Source organism: Bubalus kerabau, chromosome 15 (genome assembly GCF_029407905.1).
Source record: "Bubalus kerabau isolate K-KA32 ecotype Philippines breed swamp buffalo chromosome 15, PCC_UOA_SB_1v2, whole genome shotgun sequence".
Classification (NCBI taxonomy): domain Eukaryota; kingdom Metazoa; phylum Chordata; class Mammalia; order Artiodactyla; family Bovidae; genus Bubalus; species Bubalus kerabau.
The window spans coordinates 47,768,973-47,793,286 of NC_073638.1; the positions used below are offsets into that span (position 1 = coordinate 47,768,973).

A 24,314-nucleotide genomic window follows, 5' to 3' on the forward strand; every position below is an offset into this window, starting at 1 on the left:
ATGGAAGCAACCTAGATGTCCATCAGCAGATGAATGGATAAGAAAGCTGTGGTACATATACACAATGGAGTATTATTCAGCCATTAAAAAGAATACATTTGAATCAGTTCTAATGAGGTGGATGAAACTGGAGCCTATTATACAGAGTGAAGTAAGCCAGAAAGAAAAACACCAATACAGTATACTAACGCATATATATGGAATTTAGAAAGATGGTAACAATAACCCTGTGTACGAGACAGCAAAAGAGACACTGATGTATAGAACAGTCTTATGGACTCTGTGGGAGAGGGAGAGGGTGGGATGATTTGGGAGAATGGCATTGAAACATGTAAAATATCATGTATGAAATGAGTTGCCGCCAGGTTCGATGCACGATACTGGATGCTTGGGGCTGGTGCACTGGGACGACCCAGAGGGATGGAATGGGGAGGGAGGAGGGAGGAGGGTTCAGGATGGGGAACACATGTAAACCTGTGGCGGATTCATTTTGATATTTGGCAAATCTAATACAGTTAAAAAAAATAAATAAAAAAAATAAAAAAAAAAAAGACTCCACCAGAAAATTACTAGAACTAATCAATGAATATAGTAAAGTTGCAGGATATAAAGTCAACACACAGAAATCCCTTGCATTCCTATACACTAATAATGAGAAAATAGAAAGAGAAATTAAGGAAACAATTCCATTCACCATTGCAACGGAAAGAATAAAATACTTAGGAATATATCTACCTAAAGAAACTAAAGACCTATATATAGAAAACTATAAAACACTGGTGAAAGAAATCAAACAGGACACTAATAGATGGAGAAATATGCCATGTTCATGGATTGGAAGAATCAATATAGTGAAAATGAGTATACTACCCAAAGCAATTTATAGATTCAATGCAATCCCTATCAAGCTACCAACGGTATTCTTCACAGAGCTAGAACAAATAATTTCACAATTTGTATGGAAATACAAAACACCTCGAATAGCCAAAGCGATCTTGAGAAAGAAGAATGGAACTGGAGGATTCAACCTGCCTGACTTCAGGCTCTACTACAAAGCCACAGTCATCAAGACAGTATAGTACTGGCACAAAGACAGAAATATAGATCAATGGAACAAAATAGAAAGCCCAGCGATAAATCCACGCACATATGGACACCTTATCTTTGACAAAGGAGGCAAGAATATACAGTGGATTAAAGACAATCTCTTTAACAAGTGGTGCTGGGAAATCTGGTCAACCACTTGTAAAAGAATGAAACTAGAGCACTTTCTAACACCATACACAAAAATAAACTCAAAATGGATTAAAGATCTAAACGTAAGACCAGAAACTATAAAACTCCTAGAGGAGAACATAGGCAAAACACTCTCTGACATACATCACAGCAGGATCCTCTATGACCCACCTCCCAGAATATTGGAAATAAAAACAAAAATAAACAAATGGGACCTAATTAAACTTAAAAGCTTCTGCACAACAAAGGAAACTATAAGCAAGGTGAAAAGACAACCTTCAGAATGGGGTAAAATAATAGCAAATGAAGCAACTGACAAACAACTAATCTCAAAAATATACAAGCAACTCCTACAGCTCAACTCCAGAAAAATAAACGACCCAATCAAAAAATGGGCCAAAGAACTAAATAGACATTTCTCCAAAGAAGACATACAGATGGCTAACAAACACATGAAAAGATGCTCAACATCACTCATTATCAGAGAAATGCAAATCAAAACCACAATGAGGTACCATTTTATGCCAGTCAGAATGGCTGCGATCAAAAAGTCTACAAGCAATAAATACTGGAGAGGGTGTGGAGAAAAGGGAACCCTCTTACACTGTTGGTGGGAATGCAAACTAGTACAGCCACTATGGAGAACAGTGTGGAGATTCCTTAAAAAACTGGAAATAGAACTGCCTTATGATCCAGCAATCCCACTGCTGGGCATACACACTGAAGAAACCAGAAGTGAAAGAGACATGTGTACCCCAATGTTCATCGCAGCACTGTTTATAACAGCCAGGACATGAAAGCAAATTAGATGTCCATCAGCAGATGAATGGATAAGAAAGCAGTGGTACATATACACAATGGAGTATTACTCAGCCATTAAAAGAATACATTTGAATCAGTTCTAATGAGGTGGATGAAACTGGAGCCTATTATACAGAGTGAAGTAAGCCAGAAAGAAAAACACCAATACAATATACTAACACATATATATGGGATTTAGAAAGATGGTAACAATAACCCTGTATACGAAACAGCAAAAGAGACACTGATATATAGAACAGTCTTTTGGACTCTGTGGGGGAGGGAGAAGGTGGGATGATTTGGGAGAATGGCATTGAAATATGTATAATATCATATATGAAACGAGTCTCCAGTCCAGGTTCGATGCACGATACTGGATGCTTGGGGCTGGTGCACTGGGACGACCCAGAGGGATGGTATGGGGAGGGAGGAGGGAGGAGGGTTCAGGATGGGGAACACATGTATACCTGTGGCAGATTCATTTTGATATATGGCAAAACCAATACAATATTGTAAAGTTAAATAAAATAAAATAAAAAGAAAATTTAAAAAAAGCAATAAAGGACAGAGGAGGAGGAATTAATAATGTATAGAATCAAGACTGAAGTGTGAACCCCTAAGTTTGTTAGTTGTAGTAGAAAGAATTAATAGTTAAAAAGGCAGGAGGCTTTGCCTTTGATTAAAAAAGTGGGAAACACAGGGATAGGTTGCGTGTTAGGAAGTATCTAGCCATCAAATCTCAAAATCAGGAATAGGAAATATATAAACCTTACTCTTACTGCTGTTCTGTACCCATCATTAGTATCTCCATACAAGTACTGAGAAAAGCTAAATCAAGAAAATCTTTGATTTTCTAGAAGTCCCAAAGAGTTTATTTCTCCCCTCTCCCTCCTGCTTATACTTTTATTACATGAGTAGAACTCTAAAATTTCAAGTAAATAGTAGTTACAACTTTATTTTATGTCTTCCAATGTTATGTAAAATTTTATCTTATCAGTATTACCTAAATTTCTCCTTCAGTGATGCTTCCCACTCATTGTGTCTTCTTCAAAGTAAAGAGGAGAACAAATTTGTCCTGGATCTTCTTGGTCTTCACTCCATACACTATAGGGTTTAGAGCAGGAGGGATGGCCACGTAGAGGTTGGCAAATAAGATGAGCATATTTCGAGGTACACTGTGCCCAAAGCGATGGGCGAGGATGGAGAAGGCGGCAGGTGTGTAAAAGATGAGGATGACACAGACGTGGGAACCACAGGTGCCGAGTGCCTTTTGGCGGGCACCCTGGGATGAGAGATGAAAGACAGCACGGAGAATGAAGATATAGGAGACAGCAATAAAGATCACATCTGAGGCAACAGTCATGACAGGCACTGAAAATCCATACCAGATGTTGATGGAGATGTCAGTGGAGGAAAGCCGAGCAACACCTATATGCTCACAGTATGTGTGGGGGATGATTCGTGTTCCACAGAAAGGCAACCGCTTCAGCAGAAAGACATCTGGCAAGATGACCGAGAAACTCCTCACAACAATGCCCACCACAAGCTTGATAATCACCTGAGGAGCTAGGACACTGGTGTATCTCAAGGGGAAGCAGATAGCCACATAGCGATCCAGTGCCATAGTCAGCAGGATGGCTGAGTCTACTACAAAGCTGAAGTGGAGGAAGAACATTTGGGTGAGACAACCAGTGAAAGTTATTTCCTGGGAGCCAAGCCAGAGGTTACTGAGCAGTTTGGGCAGCGTGTCAGTAGACAAGATGAGGTCCGTGGTGGCCAGCAGAGAGAGGAAGAAAAACATGGGCTCATGGAGGCTGTCCTCAACAACAATGAGGTAGAGGAGAGTACCATTGCCCACAATAGCCAGACCATAGATGACACAAAAGGGAATCCCAATCCAGACATGAAACTTCTCCAGGCCAGGTATTCCAGCAAGGATAAAGGAACCAGGATTGTAACAGCTCAAGTTATACATGTCTTTTCAGTCTGGGATGCACTGGTTTTTGAGCCCTGAGGACAAATCAGCTGTCAGAATATATCATGAAAGATAACAATTCCACTCTGGTGGTGAGCACTCTGGTGGTGAGCACTCACTCTGGTGGTGAGCACTCGGTGGTGAGCACTCACTCTGGTGGTGAGCACTCACTCTGGTGGTGAGCACTCTGGTGGTGAGCACTCACTCTGGTGGTGAGCACTCTGGTGGTGAGCACTCACTCTGGTGGTGAGCACTCTGGTGGTGAGCACTCACTCTGGTGGTGAGCACTCTGGCGGTGAGCACTCTGGTGGTGAGCACTCACTCTGGTGGTGAGCACTCGGTGGTGAGCTGTTGAGGACAGCAGCTGTCACATTCAGCGTTCCTCTATGAGGAGTACCTTCTCCCCTGGATGAACTAGCATCTATAGAATTGACTGGTTATTGCCCCCTTTGCTTTGCCATTGGCCCCACTTCATTTCTTTATGCATTTGTTAATAAACCATGTGAAATAGTTATTTTTGTAGGTCAGCAATTTCATATGATTAAACCTAAATAATCGTGCCCCTTTAACAAATGGAGAATATTTAGGATAGGCATAGGTTCAAATGAAGAAATAAATTATATATGAGGAGAAAGAAGGAGACATGTATGAGGGAGACAGAGAGGAAGAGAGAGAGAGAAATAGAAAAATATTAAAATTATTAAATGGGATGAGACAAGACAAAAAGGGAGTAATTGACCTATAAGGAGTAAATATTATGTCTTAGACACTGGGTTTGATAAAATAAGCTGAGGTATTTCAATAAAGTAGCAGAAAAATAATGACAGGGGTGGAGAAAAAGAAAGGACATATTCCAGTGTGTGTGTACTATGGGAGGTTTGTTACACAGAGATTGAAATACAGTTCAGATTAAGGTATGCTTACTGGGATGTGAATATTAAGAAAAGGGATGGGGACTCAGTCACGTCTGACTCTTTGCTACCCCATAAACTGTAGCCCACCAGGCTCCACTGTCCATGGGATTATCCCAGCAAGAATACTGGAGCAGGTTGCCATTACCTACTCCAAAGGATCTTCCCAAACTGGGGATCAAACTTGAGTCTCCTTTATCTCTTGCATTGGCAGGCAGATTCTTTACCACTGTGCCACCTGGGAAGCCCATAAGAGAAGGCTTCTGTCAGGAAATGCACAAGATAAGTGAGCAACATTTCTGTGACTCAGAGAACAGTGAGCTCAGAGGATAATTTATGACTTCAGGGGCAATGCCCTAAGCTTTGGAGGATCTGCTTCCTAACATAAACTGGGGAGACACCTCTACTCATCAGTGGTCTGGGAATGCCTCCATATTAGATATCAGCCGGAGTGATTTAACCTAGGCAAAGTCAAGTGGAGTATATTTTAACCTCCAAGAGATGAAATAAAGACTAATAAAGTTTTGATCAGTGTTTTCATTTTCTAATCTGCCAGTACTTGAACTGCAAATCCATCTTTGGGAATCTTCAGTTTCACCCATATAGAGCCAGCCTTTAAGATGACTTTTGTATTGGAAATATCCCTTGAGTTTTAACTCTATTCTGTGACCTATTTTATAAAGTACTTTTGAAAAGAGAATCAGAACACTGTTACCAGGAAGCACAGCATCAGAAAGACCCAACACAACTTGAGCCATCTTTAGGCCAGTTTTGGAGAGGTTTAGTTCTTATACTCCATCACATATTTACAAAGTCATTCAAAAAGTTTTTAAGGAAGGAAGTGGATTTTGTGGACAAGCTATAACAGCTCTGTATCACTGAATTTGTCAGTTTTCTAGAGTTTTGTGGGCAAGGAGGCAGAAGTGGATTGAGCCATGTAGAATTTTGAGATAACTCTTTCCTACTCCTGCTCAAAGCTTTATATAGTGAGCTTCTCACAAGGGATGGTTTTGGTTGTTGCAAGAGCCCTGGATTAGCCTAAGTGAACAAAGTAACTACTTAGGAGGAATGTAACTAGTCCCCACTGTCCAAAGACAGCTCTCTGCCACTTAAATATATTCTATTTTTTTAAGGCTGCTTTACTTAAAAAAATAATAATAATAATTTCATTTATTTTTCACTGTGCTGGGTGTTTGTTGCTGCATGGGCTTTTCTCTAGTTATGGAGAGCAGAGGCTGCTCTCTAGTTTCGGCCTCTGGGTTTCTCATTGCTATGGCTTCTCTTTTTGTGGAGCATGGGCTCTAGGTTGTGTGGGCTTCAGCAGTTGCAGCAGATGAGCTCAATAGTGGCAGCTCCTGGGCTCTAGAGCACAGACTGAATAGTTGTGGTACATGGGCATGTGGAACCTTCCCAGACCTCCTGCATTGCAGGTGGATTCTTTACCACTAAGCCACCAGGGAAGCCCAAGAATATATATTCTAAATTATTCCTCCAGATCTGATGCAGACTGAACTCCTACAGGCACTGAACTTTTTAGAATAAAGAAAACAACAGACCTTGCAAAATCCTCCCTTAAAAAGATGGTGACATCATCTCTTGTAGCATGAAGAATAAATAGACCAAGAAAGCTCAAAAATGTAACTGTAAATTTAAGCTAGATTGCAACTCAGTCCTTTGGAGGATAAATTCACTGCCTCCTGAAAAGAAGCACATTTCCTCAGGGTCACAGAGAAAAAAAAATTTTAATAAAAGGAGAAAATAAACCCCTAATCATTAAAACTACAAAAGGGAGTCAAAAAAGAAACATCCAAACCACAGTCTGCTGCCTTAGTCAAAATCATTTGACTGACCTCAGCCTTTTAACCCAGAGAGCTCTTGTTTGCTTATGAATCCCCTGCCGTTACCGGTCACAGTACTTGAGAACATCTTCCTCCCAGAGTCATGTCCTCCAGGGCACAGCCTCTACTTGGACACTAAATAAACTCAAGGCTATGTTATTTGATAAAATCACAGAGCCAGTGTAGCATTTTTCTTCTTTCTAGTTAATTATAGTTTTCAACTCACCAAACTCTGTCTTCTGTCTCTTGCTTCACAGAAATAGTAGGAAGTTTCAATGTAAAGGAAGAAAGCAACATTTTAGGCTGGAAGAGATTCTGAAAGAGATGAAAGAAAACACTTATGCATTTTCTTATATCCCCAGGAGAGAGAACATAAGTTATCCCCTCCATTTCCCATTCCCAGGCAAGGAATAAAATCAAACGTATTAACTTCTCTCCCTTGAGATGGAATGAAGTTTGATGGTTTCAGTACCCTGTGGATATTGGATCCCTGAGAGTTTTAGTCTAAAAAAGTCAGTCTGTTGAGACAGAATTCTCATAGGCCTAAGAATGTTCCTGTACTTTTGGCTTTCATTAATTAGTCTAGTTGTATAAACTTGGATAAATATTGCAGGTTTATACTTAAAAGCTTCCCTGATGGCTCAGTTGGTAGAGTCTACCTGCAATGTGGGAGACCTAGGTTCAATCCCTGGGTGGGGAAGATCCCCTGTAGAAGGAAATGGCAACCCACTCCAGTATTCTTGTCTGGAAAATTCCACGGACAGAGGAACCTGGTGGGCTGCAGTCCATGCGGTCACAAAGAGTCAGACACAAATGAGTGGCTAACACTTTCACTTTTCTTTACACTTAAAATTTTCTAGTCTTGATATTGGAATATAAGTACTCCAACTTTTTCTTCCAAAAATTTTTAACCATTCCTGGCACTTTGCATTACCATGATAGCATTAAAAGCAATTTCTGAACTTACAAGAACACATACACACACACTCTGAGTTTTTATCTTGAATGCATGGAATCTGTACATTCACATGGAACTACTTTATATGTTTATAATACTGTATATTTGTATTATAAGTAGTATAAATATGATATTTGACTGAATCAATGTAGTCTTTTGATTTCCTCAATAATGGGTTAAGATGTCCATATGTTCTTAAAAAATACAAATACCCTTTTTTTTGTTGGATGTGGACTACTTTTTTCCTATTTACTAAAACAAATTTGTGCTTAAAATAGCACAAATTTATCATCTTATAGTTTTGTAATTCAAAATTCTTGCATATGTGTCACTGGGCCAAAATCAAGGGATTAAGATGACTGTGTTCCATTCTGAAAGTTCTAGAAGGTAATCTGTTCACTAGCTTTTTCTAGCATCTAGTCCCTTTCCTCCATCTTCAAAGCCAGCAATGTTCCATATTCACACTTCACTCTGACTTTTCTCTTCTGCCTTCCTCTTCTTTTTGATGATAGCCTTTCTGTGGAAGGTGACATGATATCTCATTGCAGTTTTAATTTACATTTATCTGATGACTAGCAGTGTTGAACACCTTTTCATGTGCCTATTGGCCATCTGTATGTCTTCTGAAAAATGTCTCTTGAGGCTTTGTGCTCAGTTTTTTTTTTTACATGTAATTTATTTTTAATTGGAGGATAATTGCTTTACAATGTTGTGTTGGTTTCTGCCACACATCAATATGTATCAGCCATGGATATATACGTGTCCCTTCCTCCCCCCACCTCGCTTGAATCACCTTCCCACCTCTCACTCCATACCACCCCTCAAGGTTATCAAGGTTATCACAGAGCCCCTGGTTTGCGCTCCTTGCATCATACAGCACATTCCCAGTAGCTTTCTGTTTTACATATGGTAATGTGTATGTGTCAATGCCACTCGCAATTCATCCCACTCTCTCCCTCCATAGTATCCACAAGTCTGTTCTCTCTGTGTATCCTTTGCTGCCCTGAAAATAGTTTCAGCCTACCTTTAAATTGAATTGTTTTGATATTGAGTTGTATGAGCTGCTTATATTAATATTAATACATTTTGGATATTAACACCTTATAGGACATATAATTTGTAAAAATATTCTCTCATTTCTAGGTTGTATTTCATTTTGTCAATAGTTCCCTTTGCTACAAAAAGTTTTAAGTTAGGTCCTCTTTGTTTATTTTTGCTTTTTTTTCTTTGACTTAGGAGTGCTCAGTAGCTCAGTCGTGTGATCCCCATAGACTCTAGCCTGACAAATGCCTCTGTCCATGAAATTTTCCAAGCAAGAATACTGGAGAGGGTTGCCATTTCCTACTTCAAGGGATCTTCCCCACCCAGGGATTGAACCCATATCTCCTGCATTGCAGGAAGGTTCTTTACCACTGCACCACCTGGGAAGCCCCAGAACAGATCTCCCCAAAATATTGCTACAATTTGTCAGTGTTCTGCCTATGTTTTTTTCTGATATTTTTATGGTTTCAAGTCTTATTGTTAGTCTTTAATCCATTATGAGTTTATTTTTGTATATGAGAAAGTGTTCTAACTTCATTCTTTTATATGTAAGCTGTCCAGTTTTTCCCAGCACTAGTTATTGAAGAGACTGCTTTTTTCTCCATTGTATATGCTTGCCTCTTTGCCATAGATTAATTGACCACAGTGCCAGGAATTATTTTGGGCAATCAGTTATGACCTTGGCAATCAGTTATAGCCCATTGATAGGTGTATCTCCTATTGTGCAGAAATGTTATGTTCTCATCCACAGAAATGGCAATATTTGATTTACCTGTGGGATTATGGAAGGTCACGTGAACTATGGTAAAATTATAGAGTTGGGTTGGGTTGGGTTAGGGCGGGCTTCTCTTGTGGCTCAGCTCATAAAGAATCTATCTGCAATGTGGGAGACCTTGGTTTGATCCTTGGGTTGGGAAGATCCCCTGAAGAAAGGAAAGGCTACCCACTCCAGTATTCTGGCCTGGAGAATTCCATGGATTGTAGAGTCCATGGGCTCACAAAGAGTCGGACAGGACAGAGCAACTTTCACTTTCACTTTTGAATTAGAGCGATGATGTAGTTTTATTTGAGACATTTTGAATGGGCTCTATAGAATAACTTCAGTGCAAAGACAATGTTTGTTGTGTTGGGAGGGAAAACATGGGTCTCAAAACATGAGACCAACTAGAAAATGAAAAATTCTGAAAGATGCTGAGAACAAGGTGGCTTGATAATACTGTGATGTCTCCTTATCCCAGTAGCATTACACATCTGTTAGCTCTGAAATGATTTTTAAAAAATCACAATATTAAATATAAGCAAAGGAATCAGCACTATAATCTATTTTTTCCAGATTATGGTGAAGTAATGAACTGGTGAAAGAAAGGATGAACCAAGTTCCTGGTCACTCCCCATAAAAACGATCACATCATCAGCACATAGTGTTGGGCTTCCCTCTCCCTACCCACACTTAGAAATGGAGTCTTCTCCTAAGTTTTCCTCCATCACATGAATCCCACAGACACCCTCCGGGGCAGCATGCCTCACCATTAAACACTCATAGTATGTCTGTCAAATCAGAAGTTCAAAATACTCTCTTCTGTTCCTTTGGGAAAGTTTCTGGCTACTTCAGAGTCAAGGTCTCACCCCTGGAGAAAACAAAAATTGATCCCCACACTGTTGAGTTTTACTTCTACTCCATTTATGCACTTGAACTGTCTTCTTGGAAACCCTTGGAAAGGGAAGAGTGGATGCCTGACCTTGGAGCCAGAAGAAATGTGCTCATGTCTCAGTTACTTTTGGGTGATTTGAGATAATCTTTACCTTTAGAAAGACAGTTTTATTTTCAAAATGAAATCATTAACCTTTCCCTCTCTTCTTCCTTGAGATAATATGAAATTATATGAAATGATAAATTTAACAAAACTTTGGTACTTAAAAGACTTAATTTGTGGAATCACTGCATAGATACGTGTTCCCAGGAAGATGTCAGAATGTGATGTAGCTGGATCAGGCTCCTGGGTGTTTGTGACATATCTGATATGAGAACACAGTCTAGAGTCTCCAAGTCTTCAAAGGCTGCTCCCTTATAGGGAGGATCTCAGAACAGCATGATATTTCATGATCTCTGGGAATAATTAGAAACCACTGGAAAATAAGACATTATGAACACTAAATGAATAGTGGACTGCATCTCATGTGTTTGTAAAGAGTCTGATGCTGACACATTTGGTGCGCAAATTCAGACACATGGATGATGCTTTTCCATTCTGGTGCCTAAATTATGTGGCTAAGATGAATCAACTCTTTGCAGCAAGGACAAAATATTCCTTAAGATTCAAGTCTGTTTTTGGGAATCTAAACAGAAAGATAACAGAAAACTGTATCTCTTTTATTCCCAGAGCAGAAAGTTAAATATAAAAGAGTTGTCTCTAATTCTAGGTGCTTCACAGGTAAAGACTTAACTTTCACATGATAAACCAGCTCAGTTCAGTTCAGTTGAGTCGCTCAGTCGTGTCCGACTCTTTGCGACCCCATGAATCACAGCACACCAGGCCTCCCTGTCCATCACAAACTCCTGTAGTTCACTCAGACTCACGTCCATCGAGTCAGTGATGCCATCCAGCCATCTCATCCTCTGTCGTCCCCTTCTCCTCCTGCCCCCAATCCCTCCCAGCATCAGAGTCTTTTCCAATGAGTCAACTCTTCGCATGAGGTGGCCAAAGTACTGGAGTTTCAGCTTTAGCATCATTCCTTCCAAAGAAATCCCAGGGCTGATCTCCTTCAGAATGGACTCGTTGGATCTCCTTGCAGTCCAAGGGACTCTCAAGAGTCTTCTCCAACACCACAGTTCAAAAGCATCAATTCTTTGGTGCTCAGCCTTCTTCACAGTCCAACTCTCACATCCATACATGACCACAGGAAAAACCATAGCCTTGACTAGACGGACCTTTGTTGGCAAAGTAATGTCTAGCACACACTAAATATGGGAACCTGAGTTACATAGTTACACACAGTGGGAGTTAAATTTATGAAGTCACAGGGTTTTGATACTGCAATATCTTATTCCTAATACTGGTTCTGACCCAAAGTCTTCAACTTCCTATGACCAAAACTCTCTACCATAGAATGTGGTCCTTTCAAAATTTACAGAACAATCTAGCCATGATTTGTGAACAGAAATCTAAGCTAAATATATACTCTGTTTTTCTGCCTTGAGCATTGTTTTATCTTAATTGCCCACCAGATAACTCTATTAGCTTTAAATTATTTTACCAGTATAAAAGGACCATCTCTGGCTTCCCATATGTAGCTTTTCATGATGCCATTCACATCCAACTGAGAAAAAAGAAAATATGAGTCAAAAAATGATAGATGCCCCCACTTAAAAAGCTTATTTACATCCCCATCAGCCCTTGATTGTGGAAATAGAGATGGTTTCAATGTGAGAGCCAGAAAGTAAAGACAAGAATCAGCCCAATCATCCCAGAATGTGATATTGTCGGATTTCTAAAAAGGTAAAAAATCTCCAACCTCTGTGGAAGCACGAGGCTTCTAGTATATGGAAATGAGACATATTTATGGGAAAAACAAGCCTATAATTCTGGTGACCTAAGAGATGATTTGAATAATTCATGATTCTATCATTTATTAAACAAAATTGAAGTGATATACAAATTTTGTGCTGAGCATTAAGCCAGGCTTTTGAGAATCAAAGATGAATACATAATCCTAATATAATTCTAATATTCCTCAAGCTATTCATATGGTTTTCATTGAGGGTACAAGCAAACAAATATATCCATGTAGGTGCTTTACAGGTGTCTCTCTTCTCATTTTGTAAACAATTAATAATCTCTTCCACTCCATTAAATTCAGCATACTCACGTGCAATTGATTTCCAACTCTTCTATTTCTACTCACCTTTGTCTCTTAAATATATATTAATATATTTAGCAGTAAATAAGCCACAGGAAAGAGTAACTTAGAATATCTAATATGCAACTTGTTATTCACCAACCAGTTGTCTCCTTTCTTGTAACCCATTTCCATAATGTTACCAATATACACAAAGGTCCGTCTAGTCAAGGCTATGGTTTTTCCAGTGGTCATGTATGGATGTGAGAGTTGGACTATAAAGAAAGCTGAGCACAAAAGAATTAATGCTTTTAAACTGTGGTGTTGGAGAAGATTCTTGAGAGTCCCTTGGACTGCAAAGAGATCCAACCAGTCCATCTTAAAGGAAATCAGTCCTGGGTGTTCATTGGAAGGACTAATGTTGAAGCTGAAACTCCAATACAATGGCCGCCTGATGCCAAGAGCTGACTCATTTGAAAAGACCCTGATGTTGGGAAAGATTGAAGGTGGAAGGAGAGGGGGATGACAGAGGATGAGATGGTTGGATGGTATCACCGACTCAATGGACATGAGTTTGGGTAGACTGCCAGAGTTGGTGATGGACAGGGAGGCCTGGTATACTGCAGTTCATGGGGTTGCAAAGAGTCAGACCCGACTGAACTGAACCAAACCAGTATACACTCACTTTCTAAAACCTGGGACATTTACTTGCAGTTTCGTCTCTATTAAATCTGTTTAGTCCCTTGGATTGCAAGGAGATCTAACCAGTCCATTCTGAAGGAGATCAGCCCTGGGATTTCTTTGGAAGGAATGATGCTAAAGCTGAAACTCCAGTACTTTGGCCACCTCATGCGAAGAGTTGACTCATTGGAAAAGACTCTGATGCTGGAAGGGATTGGGGGCAGGAGGAGAAGGGGATGACAGAGGATGAGATGGCTGGATGGCATCACTGACTCGATGGACGTGAGTGTGAGTGAACTACAGGAGTTTGTGATGGACAGGGAGGCCTGGTGTGCTGCGATTCATGGGGTCACAAAGAGTCGGACACGACTGAGCGACTGAACTGAACTGAACTGAGTCCAGATGCTTAACATTTTTTAGACATGTAATCTTCTTAATCACTACATTTAATGTTTTATTTATTTTAATCGGTATGTACCACTATATTTAGTCTCCTTTACTGCAGATTTACTTTCCCCATGTCACCAAAATCTATGACAACATCTGAATTAAAAAAAAAAAAAAACACCTCTCTACAATAGGGCTCTTTTGTGTACATGACAAAAATCAAATTAGACTAGAATAAGTAGAGAAAGAATGCAGGATTGGAGCAGGGGAAGCAGTCACCATTTTAATCAAAGTTTAATTTTGATACTCAAACACTATCTTCAGAATCTGATCTGTGTCTTTCTCCAATTCTACTATTTGACCTATATTGATTCTTTTTCTCAGTTTATACAGGAAACACAAACATCCTGATATAAACTCCAGATGAAGAGAGCTTCTCTTCCCAGATGTTGCAAAATGTTCAGATTCCTGCAGGCATTTGCCTGCACAGAATCAGATGCCCATATTAAAAGCATTACTACATTATTGCAGAAAGGAAATGAAGGGATGCTGAAGAAAGTTTCTATTTTTTCGAAACTAAGTTAATATTAGTCTGAGGTAGATCTAGATAATATATGAAACACATTTTAATCACTAGACCAACCAGTAGGGAAAAAAAAAAAAACTGAAAAAATACCACCTTGAACACAGGGAAACAAAATGTTATACTAGTTTATATTCGTTTAATACAAAATAAGCTAGTTAGGGAGAAAAAGAATGAAAATTACAATAGCCACATAGGAAGCAAACAGCAAAACAGTAAATTTAAACACAATCACATCAACAATTGCATTAAATGTCATGTATTAATGCCTCAGTTGAAATCAGAGATTTGTTGAAATGGATAAAAAGCAAAATTCATTTCTTGCTATTTACAAGAGACATAGTCAAGGCACAAAAAGGGTAAAGTTAAAAAAGATAGAAAAATATATACCATGCTTGCATGAAATGCAAGCAGAAATTTAAAAAATAGGTCAAAGATTTATGTTAATATTAGAGAAAATACTTCAAGATTAATATTAGGGAAGATGAGAGGGAAATTTTATAATTATAAAATGTTCACTACATCAAAAATATACAATAGTTATAAATACAGATGCACAGAACAGCAGAGCTGCAAAATACTTGAAGCAAAAATAAAAGGAGAAATACACAATTCAGTAATAATAGTTGCATATTTCAATAACTGACTGTCAATAAGATAACAGCTTATCAAATATATTGAAGACATGTATAATACTATCAACCAAATTGACCTAATCGACATATAAAGATAATTTTATTCAATAAATGAGAAACATACAATATTTTCAAATTCATAATAAGTTTTTCTCTGGATATACAGTACTTTAGGCCACAAACAAGTGTCAATAAATTTATAAGCTTGAAATAATAAAAATATATGTTCTCTAATGGGCTTCCTCAGTGGCTCAGTGGTAAAGAATTCATCTGCAATGCAGGAGATGCAGCAGACTCGGGTTCAATCTCTGGGTCAGGAAGATCCCCTGGAGAAGGAAATGACCACCTACTCCAGTGTTCTTGCCTGGGAAATCCCACGAACAGAAGAGCCTGGTGGACTATAATCTTTAGGGTCGCAAAGAGTCCCGAATGAGCAAGCACCCATGCACAAGTTGTTCTCTAATTATGTCAGAATTAAAATTGAAATCCACAACAGATGTTAAACTCAGAAATCACCAAGTATTCTCTCATTAACAACACATTTTAAAATGTCCAAGTTTTAACAAACAAACAAAATTTGAAGAAAAAGAAAAGTGTGAAGGAAATTTGAGTGTATGTTGAGCTGAATGAAAATTAAAACTAAACAATCAAAGTGTGTGAAATGTTAAATATACTTATGTCATTAAACCCTATATCAGAAGAGTTGGTCCCAAATCAGTGATAAGTTTCCAGTTCAATAAACAGAAAGGAAGAGTAAATTAAACCAGCACACCCACCGACCCACACCCCAATGCACCCTAACACACCCCAACACACACACAAAGAAAAAAATAAATGTAACAGCAGAAATAAATGAATAAGAAAGTTTAAAAATAAACAAAAAAAGAAAGCTTAAAAACAAAATAACTAAAACAATGTTTTTTTTTTAAGATCAATAAATTAACAAAGCATAGCTAAAGAGAAAAAAAAGTGAAAAAGCAAATCACCAAATTCAGGAATAAAAGATATTGTGATTATTATAGAAATTAAAGGGATAATAGAGGATTGTTGTAACCAACTGTATGCTTACAAATTAGGCAACTTAGAATAGACAACTTTCTACAAGACATACAATAACTGACTCAAAGACTGTAAAAAAAAAAAAAAAATCTAAATGATCCTAACACAAGCAAGATATTTTAAACCCTTTCAATAAAAAATATCCAGAGTGAGATACTTCAATAGTTAATTCTATTGAATATTTAGAGAATAAATAGCAATCCTTCAAAAGCTTTCTTCGGAAATAGAGAAAGAGGGAGAAAATCTCAACACATTGAGTGGAGAAAAAAAGCCTCTTGGAATCTGAGGTGTGTTTGTTTGTCTATGACTAAGCTGCATCATGAAGAAGCATCCAATAAATACTTAACACTAGATCACAGATAACAAGGGCCTTTAGAAAACCGCCAAACGTATTTACAGGGAAATTGGAACATTTCCCTCATTATTCTTGCATTCAATTCATGCATTCACTTATTCTTAAAACCTCTGAAATAGATGCAAAGAAGGGGTACTGGAGGCCCAAAACAACCTGACTGACAATACCACAAAGAGTATAGCAACACAGAAAAGATGGAAACATAGTTTTCGTTTTTTTTTCATACCTTGGATCCTCAGACTTCTTTCCAAGTCTTACCTGCAGCATCTCCATTGCTGATCCCTGCAAATGATGCTCCAGATCTGAGCTGAGATCTCACCAATTGACTCTACTGGACCATCCCATTCTCAGAATTTGCCATGTTCTGTAGACCAACTTCCTCTTCATTTCTCAACTTTTGCAGTCCCTTCAGCTCCTCACTGTCCAGGATCACTCTGTTTTTTAAACTCTGCCTGGACATTTTGTCTCATGTTATACTTGATTCTTCAGAAATTAGAGAGAAAGAGGAGGAGAGCAATTCATGGTGAAACTGACTTTGTCCACTTTTTCTATTTGACTTCAAAAATATGGCCCCAAAATCTGCCCCAAGTTGTTGAGGACAACTCAGAGCCAAACGGGACCCCTGGGTGTGTGCAGGCTTCACACATCTGTCCAGGATGCTCATGCCTCTCTGTATTACTCCTGATCCCCTTCCACCACCCTCTGCCAAAAAGTTGAACCCCAAGGATAAAGCCATGAGCCATTGCCAGATGTCTTCTGAGAGTTGAAGGTTAAAACACACGACAAGAATGGAATATGAAATTTGCTTGTCATCCTCACCAGAGAGTCAGTCCCTCTATAAGAATATCTCCCTCCAAATATCTGTGGCCATTTGTGACATGTTCACTTTTCAGCCACCATTCTTATCAGGAAAGGATGAAGAAAAGGCCTAGTCAAATAACTTAACTGTCAGGGAACAAAGAAGAAGGCAGCTCCTTGTGATCAACCCAAGGTCCTGCCAAGATATCTATCTAATTTCCTCAGTAAGTGTCTCCTCCTGCCTTCCAAGTAGATATCTCTTTTCTGAAGTAAGATCCCATCTTCGCAGCTTCCTGCTTCTCCCTCTTCAACCTCTTCAGATATGATTGGAGCATTTTCTGTGAGAAAAGAATCAGATCAGAGTCAAGAAAGGGTCTTCTAAGCAAGACTGTAGAGGATAAATGGTGGAGGAATCAAGCTGATTTCCAAAAAATAAATAGATAAATAAACTTTACATAAACTGAGAACAGCAATTAGAATCTGATTTTGAAAAAATACTGAGGTGGAGAATGTATTCTTTATAACTCAAGAGATAGAAATCACCATCTTCTCTCACCAGAAAGAAGACTGGTTCTTTTTGTTCTAGAAGAAACCTGATTCTAGAGTGGGGAAAAAGTATACCTCAATCTTCCCAGTGTCCTAGTTACCCTCCTGTTCAATGGGGTAAAGAGAACTTCTCCTGGGCACAGTTCTCCACCTATTAACACAAGATGCATGAATGTCTACTTCTGACTAAGAGTCTGTATGTAGGACTATTACTTTGTAAGTGAGTGAGTGCACAGAAATGTTTTTCAGATATTAGAATGAAAGAAAAAGAAGAGAGAAAATCATGGTGAAGCATATCCCCTTCAGGGATCATAGCCTTGTCATAGTGAAAGGGGTGCATAACTCAATGAATCTATGAGCCATGAAGTACAGGGCCACCCTAGATGGATGGGTCATAGTGAAGAGTTCTGACAAAAATGGTCCACTAGAAGAGGGAATGGCAAACCACTCCATGAGAATTCCATAAACAGTCAAACTCTGAGAGACGATGGAGGACAGATGAGCTTGGCATGCTTGTGGTCCTTGGTGTTGCAAAGAGTGGGACACGGCTTTGTGACTGAACAACAACAACATAGGAAAGAAAGAGTCACAGGTCTTAGGTTCATGGTGACCAGGTAGTTAAAGTCCAATGCCAAGTAGAGATTTCCCCTTAAGTATCATTTTCTGGCCTTTCTTTCCTCCATTCTGGTCTCTTTCCTGGTACTGTTGGGCAACCTCCTCCATGAGGAATGTGTGATAACCACGGTACTCCTGGGACCACTCACAAAGCTAGCAAATGAGCTTCCCATCTTCCTCACAAAAGAGTAGGAGTTTTCTCCATGGTGGAGAGATTTCTGTCTTGCTCCTCCAGGCTCCCCTTGACCTCCCTGAACTTCTGCACTATGCTGGCCTCATGCCTATTAGGCCACAGGTTCCCAGGCTCATAATTGAATCTGCACACAGGTGAGTTACTCTCTCCCTCTTGGCCAATATTTGACTCCTTGTCATTTGTAGTTGTGGGGATTTTCTCCCCGGGACTTGGAAACGATGGACCTGAAAGAATGACACTCGGAGAGTCTCTTGCAAGGACTGACAAATTTATTTCTGCAGTCGAGCCTTTTTATAGAAGCAGGAACAAAGAGCTTAGAGTATATGGCCAGCAGAACGTGTACAGGCTTAAGACATAATCAGTAAAAGATATTTCAAGGACAGCACATTCTAAATGACCCAGGTGTTTGTCCCATGATCCATTTTCTCAAGCAACATCTTTAATGTTTATTATTAAATCTTGGCACCGAGCATAGCTAAAGGCAGGAGATGTTTTTCAGCCAGCAGCACGCAAAGCGGGAGTACTTCTGGCCCTCCGCCATTTTCTCAAGGACCTTCTCCTACATGGCTATTTTGCACTGCGCTTCCTAACATATCCTCCTTTTGTTTTTAGTTTAAGCATGGCAGCTGCTAATTGGGCTCTGTTGTGAGAGGCACGGAGTCTTGAGTAGAGACATCTGTATCTTATAATCGATGACAGAAAAGGTAGGGTGATTAATACATATATAAAAATGTTGCTTCCTGAAAACCAAGTTCTAGGGTCTAGGGACGATAGGGTTTTAGTTAAAGTATCATAAAATTGAGTGCTGTGCAATTCTTTAGGTACTTCAACTTGAAAATTAGCAATTTGTTGTTTCAACAGATTGATGTCGAAACTTGAGTTGTCTGTGAGATCCTGTAAATGTGCTTTAACTTTATCCCAAGGAAACTCAGTCCTATTATAAGGCATGTTAGTCAGACAAAAAGACGTAAAATTCCAGTGACAACATATATGTGTGTGGAAAGTCAGTTGCTGCACTTGATCTCCTAAGTGGATAACCACAGTTTGTAACTCATTAATTCATGTTTGTAATTGCTGATCTATTTGGGCTTGTCAAGTCCAAAGATCATGAGAGTCTTTGTGCCATGCAGTGGTAAAATCATGAATTTGTATAGAATTGTGTAATGCCATACGAGACAGGGTTCCTATTGTAACAAAGGATATTAGACTAAGAATGCCAGCAATAATCCACCCTATTATGCACTTCGACCTTTTCAGACCATTTCTGAGCAGAACTGAAAGGAATACAGAGTTGGTCCATAGCTCTGTTAAATTGACAGGAAGCCACAGTTTAGACCTCTGCTTGGCTATAGTGACGTTGGCATTGTGGTAAGAAAAAGTATGGTTTAAACATGTATATAAAGCACAAGCTGTACAGTTAACAATTTTAGCATAAAGATCTATATCAAAGTTACCTACAATAAGCATGTACAGGAGGTGCACACAGGATTGGATATCAGATCAGATCAGATCAGTCGCTCAGTCATGTCTGATTGTTTGCGACCCCATGAATCACAGCACGCCAGGCCTCCCTGTCCATCACCAACTCCCGGAGTTCACTGAGACTCACGTCCATCGAGTCAGTGATGCCATCCAGCCATCTCATCCTCTGTCGTCCCCTTCTCCTCCTGCCCCCAATCACTCCCAGCATCAGAGAATTTTCCAATGAGTCAACTCTTTGCATGAGGTGGCCAAAGTACTGGAGTTTCATCTTTAGCATCATTCCTTCCAAAGAAATCCCAGGGCTGGTCTCCTTCAGAATGGACTGGTTGGATCTCCTTGCAGTCCAAGGGACTCTCAAGAATCTTCTCCAACACCACAGTTCAAAAGCATCAATTCTTCGGTGCTCAGCCTTCTTCACACTCCAACTCACACATCCATACATGACCACAGGAAAAACCATAGCCTTGACTAGACGGACCTTTGTTGGCAAAGTAATGTCTCTGCTTTTGAACACGCTATCTAAGTTGGTCATAACTTTCCTTCCAGGAGTAAGCATCTTTTAATTTCATGGCTGCAGTCACCATCTGTAGTGATTTTGGAGCCCAGAAAAATAAAGTCTGACACTGTTTCCACTGTTTCCCCATCTATTTCCCATGAAGTGGTGGGACCGGATGCCATGATCTTCATTTTCTGAATGTTGAGCTTTGAGCCAACTTTTTCACTCTCCACTTTCACTTTCATCAAGAGGCTTTTGAGTTCCTCTTCACTTTCGGCCATAAGGCTGGTGTCATCTTCATATCTGAGGTTATTGATATTTCTCCCGGAAATCTTGATTCCGGCTTGTGTTTCTTCCAGTCCAGCGTTTCTCATGATGTACTCTGCATATAAGTTAAATAAACAGGGCAACAATGTACAGCCTTGACATACTCCTTTTCCTATTTGGAATCAGTCTGTTGTTCCATGTCCAGTTCTAACTGTTGCTTCCTGACCTGCATACAAATTTCTCAAGAGGCAGAACAGGTGGTCTGGTACTCCCATCTCTTTCAGAATTTTCCACAGTTGATTGTGATCCACACAGTCAAAGGCTTTGGCATAGTCAATAAAGCAGAAATAGATGTTTTTCTGGAACTCTCTTGCTTTTTCCATGATCCAGTAGATGTTGGCAATTTGATCTCTGGTTCCTCTGCCTTTCCTAAAGCCAGCTTGAACATCAGGAAGTTCACGGTTCACATATTGCTGAAGCCTGGCTTGGAGAATTTTGAGCATTACTTTACTAGCCTGTGAGATGAGTGCAATTGGGCGGTAGTTTGAGCATTCTTTGGCATTGCCTTTCTTTGGGATTGGAATGAAAACTGACCTTTTCCAGTCCTGTGGCCACTGCTGAGGTTTCCAAATTTGCTGGCATATTGAGTGCAGCACTTTCACAGCATCATCTTTCAGGATTTGGAATAGCTCAACTGGAATTCCATCACCTCCACTAGCTTTGTTTGTAGTGATGCTTTCTAAGGCCCACTTGACTTCACATTCCAGGATGTCTGACTCTAGGTCAGTGATCACACCATCGTAATTATCTGGGTCATGAAGATCTTTTTTGTACAGTTATTCTGTGTATTCTTGCCATCTCTTCTTAATATCTTCTGCCTCTGTTAGGTCCATACCATTTCTGTCCTTCATCGAGCTCATCTTTGCAGGAAATGTTCCTTTGGTATCTCTGATTTTTTTGAAGAGATCCCTAGTCTTTTCCATTCTGTTGTTTTCCTCTATTTCTTTGCATTGATTGCTGAAGAAGGCTTTCTTATATCTTCTTGCTATTCTTTGGAACTCTGCATTCAGATGTTTATATCTTTCCTTTTCTCCTTTGCTTTTTGCTTCTCTTCTTTTCACAGCTATTTGTAAGGCCTCCCCAGACAGCCATTTTGCTTTTTTTGCTTTTCTTTTCCATGGGGATGGTCTTGATCCCTGTCTCCTGTACAATGTCAAGAACCTCAATCCATAGTTCATCAGGCACTCTATCTATCAGATCTAGGCCCTTAAATCTATTTCTCACTTCCACTGTATAATCATAAGGGATTTGATTTAGGTCATACCTGAATGGTCTAGTGGTTTTCCCTACTTTCTTCAATTTAAGTCTGAATTTGGCAATAAGGAGTTCATGGTCTGAGCCACAGTCAGCTCCTGGTCTTGTTTTTGCTGACTGTATAGAGCTTCTCCATCTTTGGCTGCAAAGAATATAATCAATCTGATTTTGGTGTTGACCATCTGGTGATGTCCATGTATAGAGTCTTCTCTTGTGTTGTTGGAAGAGGGTGTTTGTTATGACCAGTGCATTTTCTTGGCAAAACTCTATTAGTCTTTGTCCTGCTTCATTCTGTATTCCAAGGCCAAATTTGCCTGTTACTCCAGGTGTTTCTTGACTTCCTACTTTTGCATTCCAGTCCCCTATAATGAAAAGGACATATTTTTGGGTGTTAGTTCTAGAAGGTCTTGTAGGTCTTCATAGAACCGTTCAACTTCAGCTTCTTCAGCATTACTGGATGGGGCATAGACTTGGATTGCTGTGATATTGAATGGTTTGCCAAGGAAACGAACAGAGATGATTCTGTCGTTTTTGAGATTGCATCCAAGTACTGCATTTTGGACTCTTTTGTTGACCATGATGGCCACTCCATTTCTTCTGAGGGATTCCTGCCCGCAGTCGTAGATATAATGGTCATCTGAGTTAAATTCACCCATTCCAGTCCATTTCAGTTCGCTGATTCCTAGAATGTCGACGTTCACTCTTGCCATCTCTTGTTTGACCACTTCCAATTTGCCTTGATTCATGGACCTGACATTCCAGGCTGTACTATTATACATAAAGGTATAGTTTTGGGGTTTAAAGCCTTTGCAGTCCCAAGTAAATTGGCAAAACATTCCAGTGCAGCAGGAATCTTCCAAATATGCCACTGTTCAGGTCCTATAAGAAGGACTATAATTCTGGGCTGAGGTGGAGACAACCCTCCATAATACCAGTTTAACAATACATCCTTATCAGTCCAAAAAGCCAATATTGGTCTTATGGAATCCCCACGTGTTGACTCTATGATACCAGGAACAGCTATGATTTTTTTCTTGCTCCTCAGAGCAATTCACAAATAACCCATAGGGCCCCCAATCCATGAATTTGAATATGGATTGATTTTGTTGTTTGACAGAAACTTTCCTGAACTGTCCCCGACAGTCAGAACAATATAGTGGTTGATTTGATCATTCTTTCTCCAAGATACAGCATCACATATTAGTTCTGCAGGCTGGAAAAGTGAATCAGTATAGTTAGCTATTTGTCCAGGATAATGTCTTTCAGAACCATTTAAAAGGAAGGATGCAAACATTCCTATACTGTAGGTGGAAACATTGTGTACAGAGTAAGCCCACCATTGTGGGAATATAGTCATGCACAAAGAGTGAGCTCTGAAGCATATAGGTAGTGTCTTGAATCCAATTGAAACATTTATCTTTTTTCTTTCATCTTCTTCATGAATTGGCCTCTGCATTGACCATGGGGCAGGGAAGTGCAGACTATCATTGGTGAATACCATAGGGGCCTTGTCAACCCAACCCACTATGGATAACAAAGGTGGATTAGGTATATATGCCCAATAAACATATTCTGCACTTACCCCAGAGGAACAGTAAAGAACAGCTAACATTGCCAGAAACAGCTTATCTGGAGTCATAGGAGTTCCAGTGTTCTTCAGTGTTTGCTCAGCCTGACGAGTCATGTTTTTCACTTGAGCCCATGTCGGGTAAGGATTCAGATGATGGCATTTCCTCATTGGTTCCTCCAAGGTCATTGATGAGACCCTTTGCATCAGCTTTGTTACTTGCTGAGGGAGTCCGGTCTTGGGGTCCTTCTCGGTAATGGACATGGTGAAGGGGAACCCAGATTTCCTCTCCATCTGCAATGACAAAACCATAACCCTTGCCTAGGAGTCATAAGATTCCTGGCAGCCACTGATAAAATTGCTTATATCATATTGTTGTATTGATTTCTAATTTGCTATTTTTGTCTTCTGCAAAATGTCTATCTGCACGAGTGTCAGAATTATTTTTTGTTAAGTTTAAAAAATTTAGGGAATAAAGAGTTAAAGATAATAATAATTGAGGGTTCATAGAATAAGAAGTGTATCTCTTCTTCCAAGTTTCCCTTTTCTGTTTTAATAAATGAGTTTTTAGGGTGTGGTGGGCCCTTTCAATAATGGCTTGACCCTGAGGATTATAGGGTATTCCTGTAATGTGTGTTATGTTCCATTCTGATAAAAATGAACAAAATGAATGTGAGGTGAATGCAGGTCCATTGTCTGTTTTCAAGACTGAAGGAATCCCCATAACAGGGAAGGTGAG

General features: G+C 39.5%; 1 protein-coding gene and 1 pseudogene across 1 annotated transcript; both read right to left on the reverse strand.

Moving 5' to 3' along the window:
* Positions 1-3,070: 3,070 nt before the first annotated feature.
* LOC129628268 (olfactory receptor 52H1-like) lies at positions 3,071-4,012 on the reverse strand. Its single transcript, XM_055547685.1, has one exon. The coding sequence runs from the start codon at positions 4,010-4,012 to the stop codon at positions 3,071-3,073; it is 942 nt and encodes a 313-aa protein (XP_055403660.1).
* Positions 4,013-19,062: 15,050 nt separating this feature from the next.
* Positions 19,063-23,692, reverse strand: LOC129628935 (endogenous retrovirus group K member 25 Env polyprotein-like; annotated as a pseudogene).
* Between the last annotated feature and the right edge of the window lie 622 nt (positions 23,693-24,314).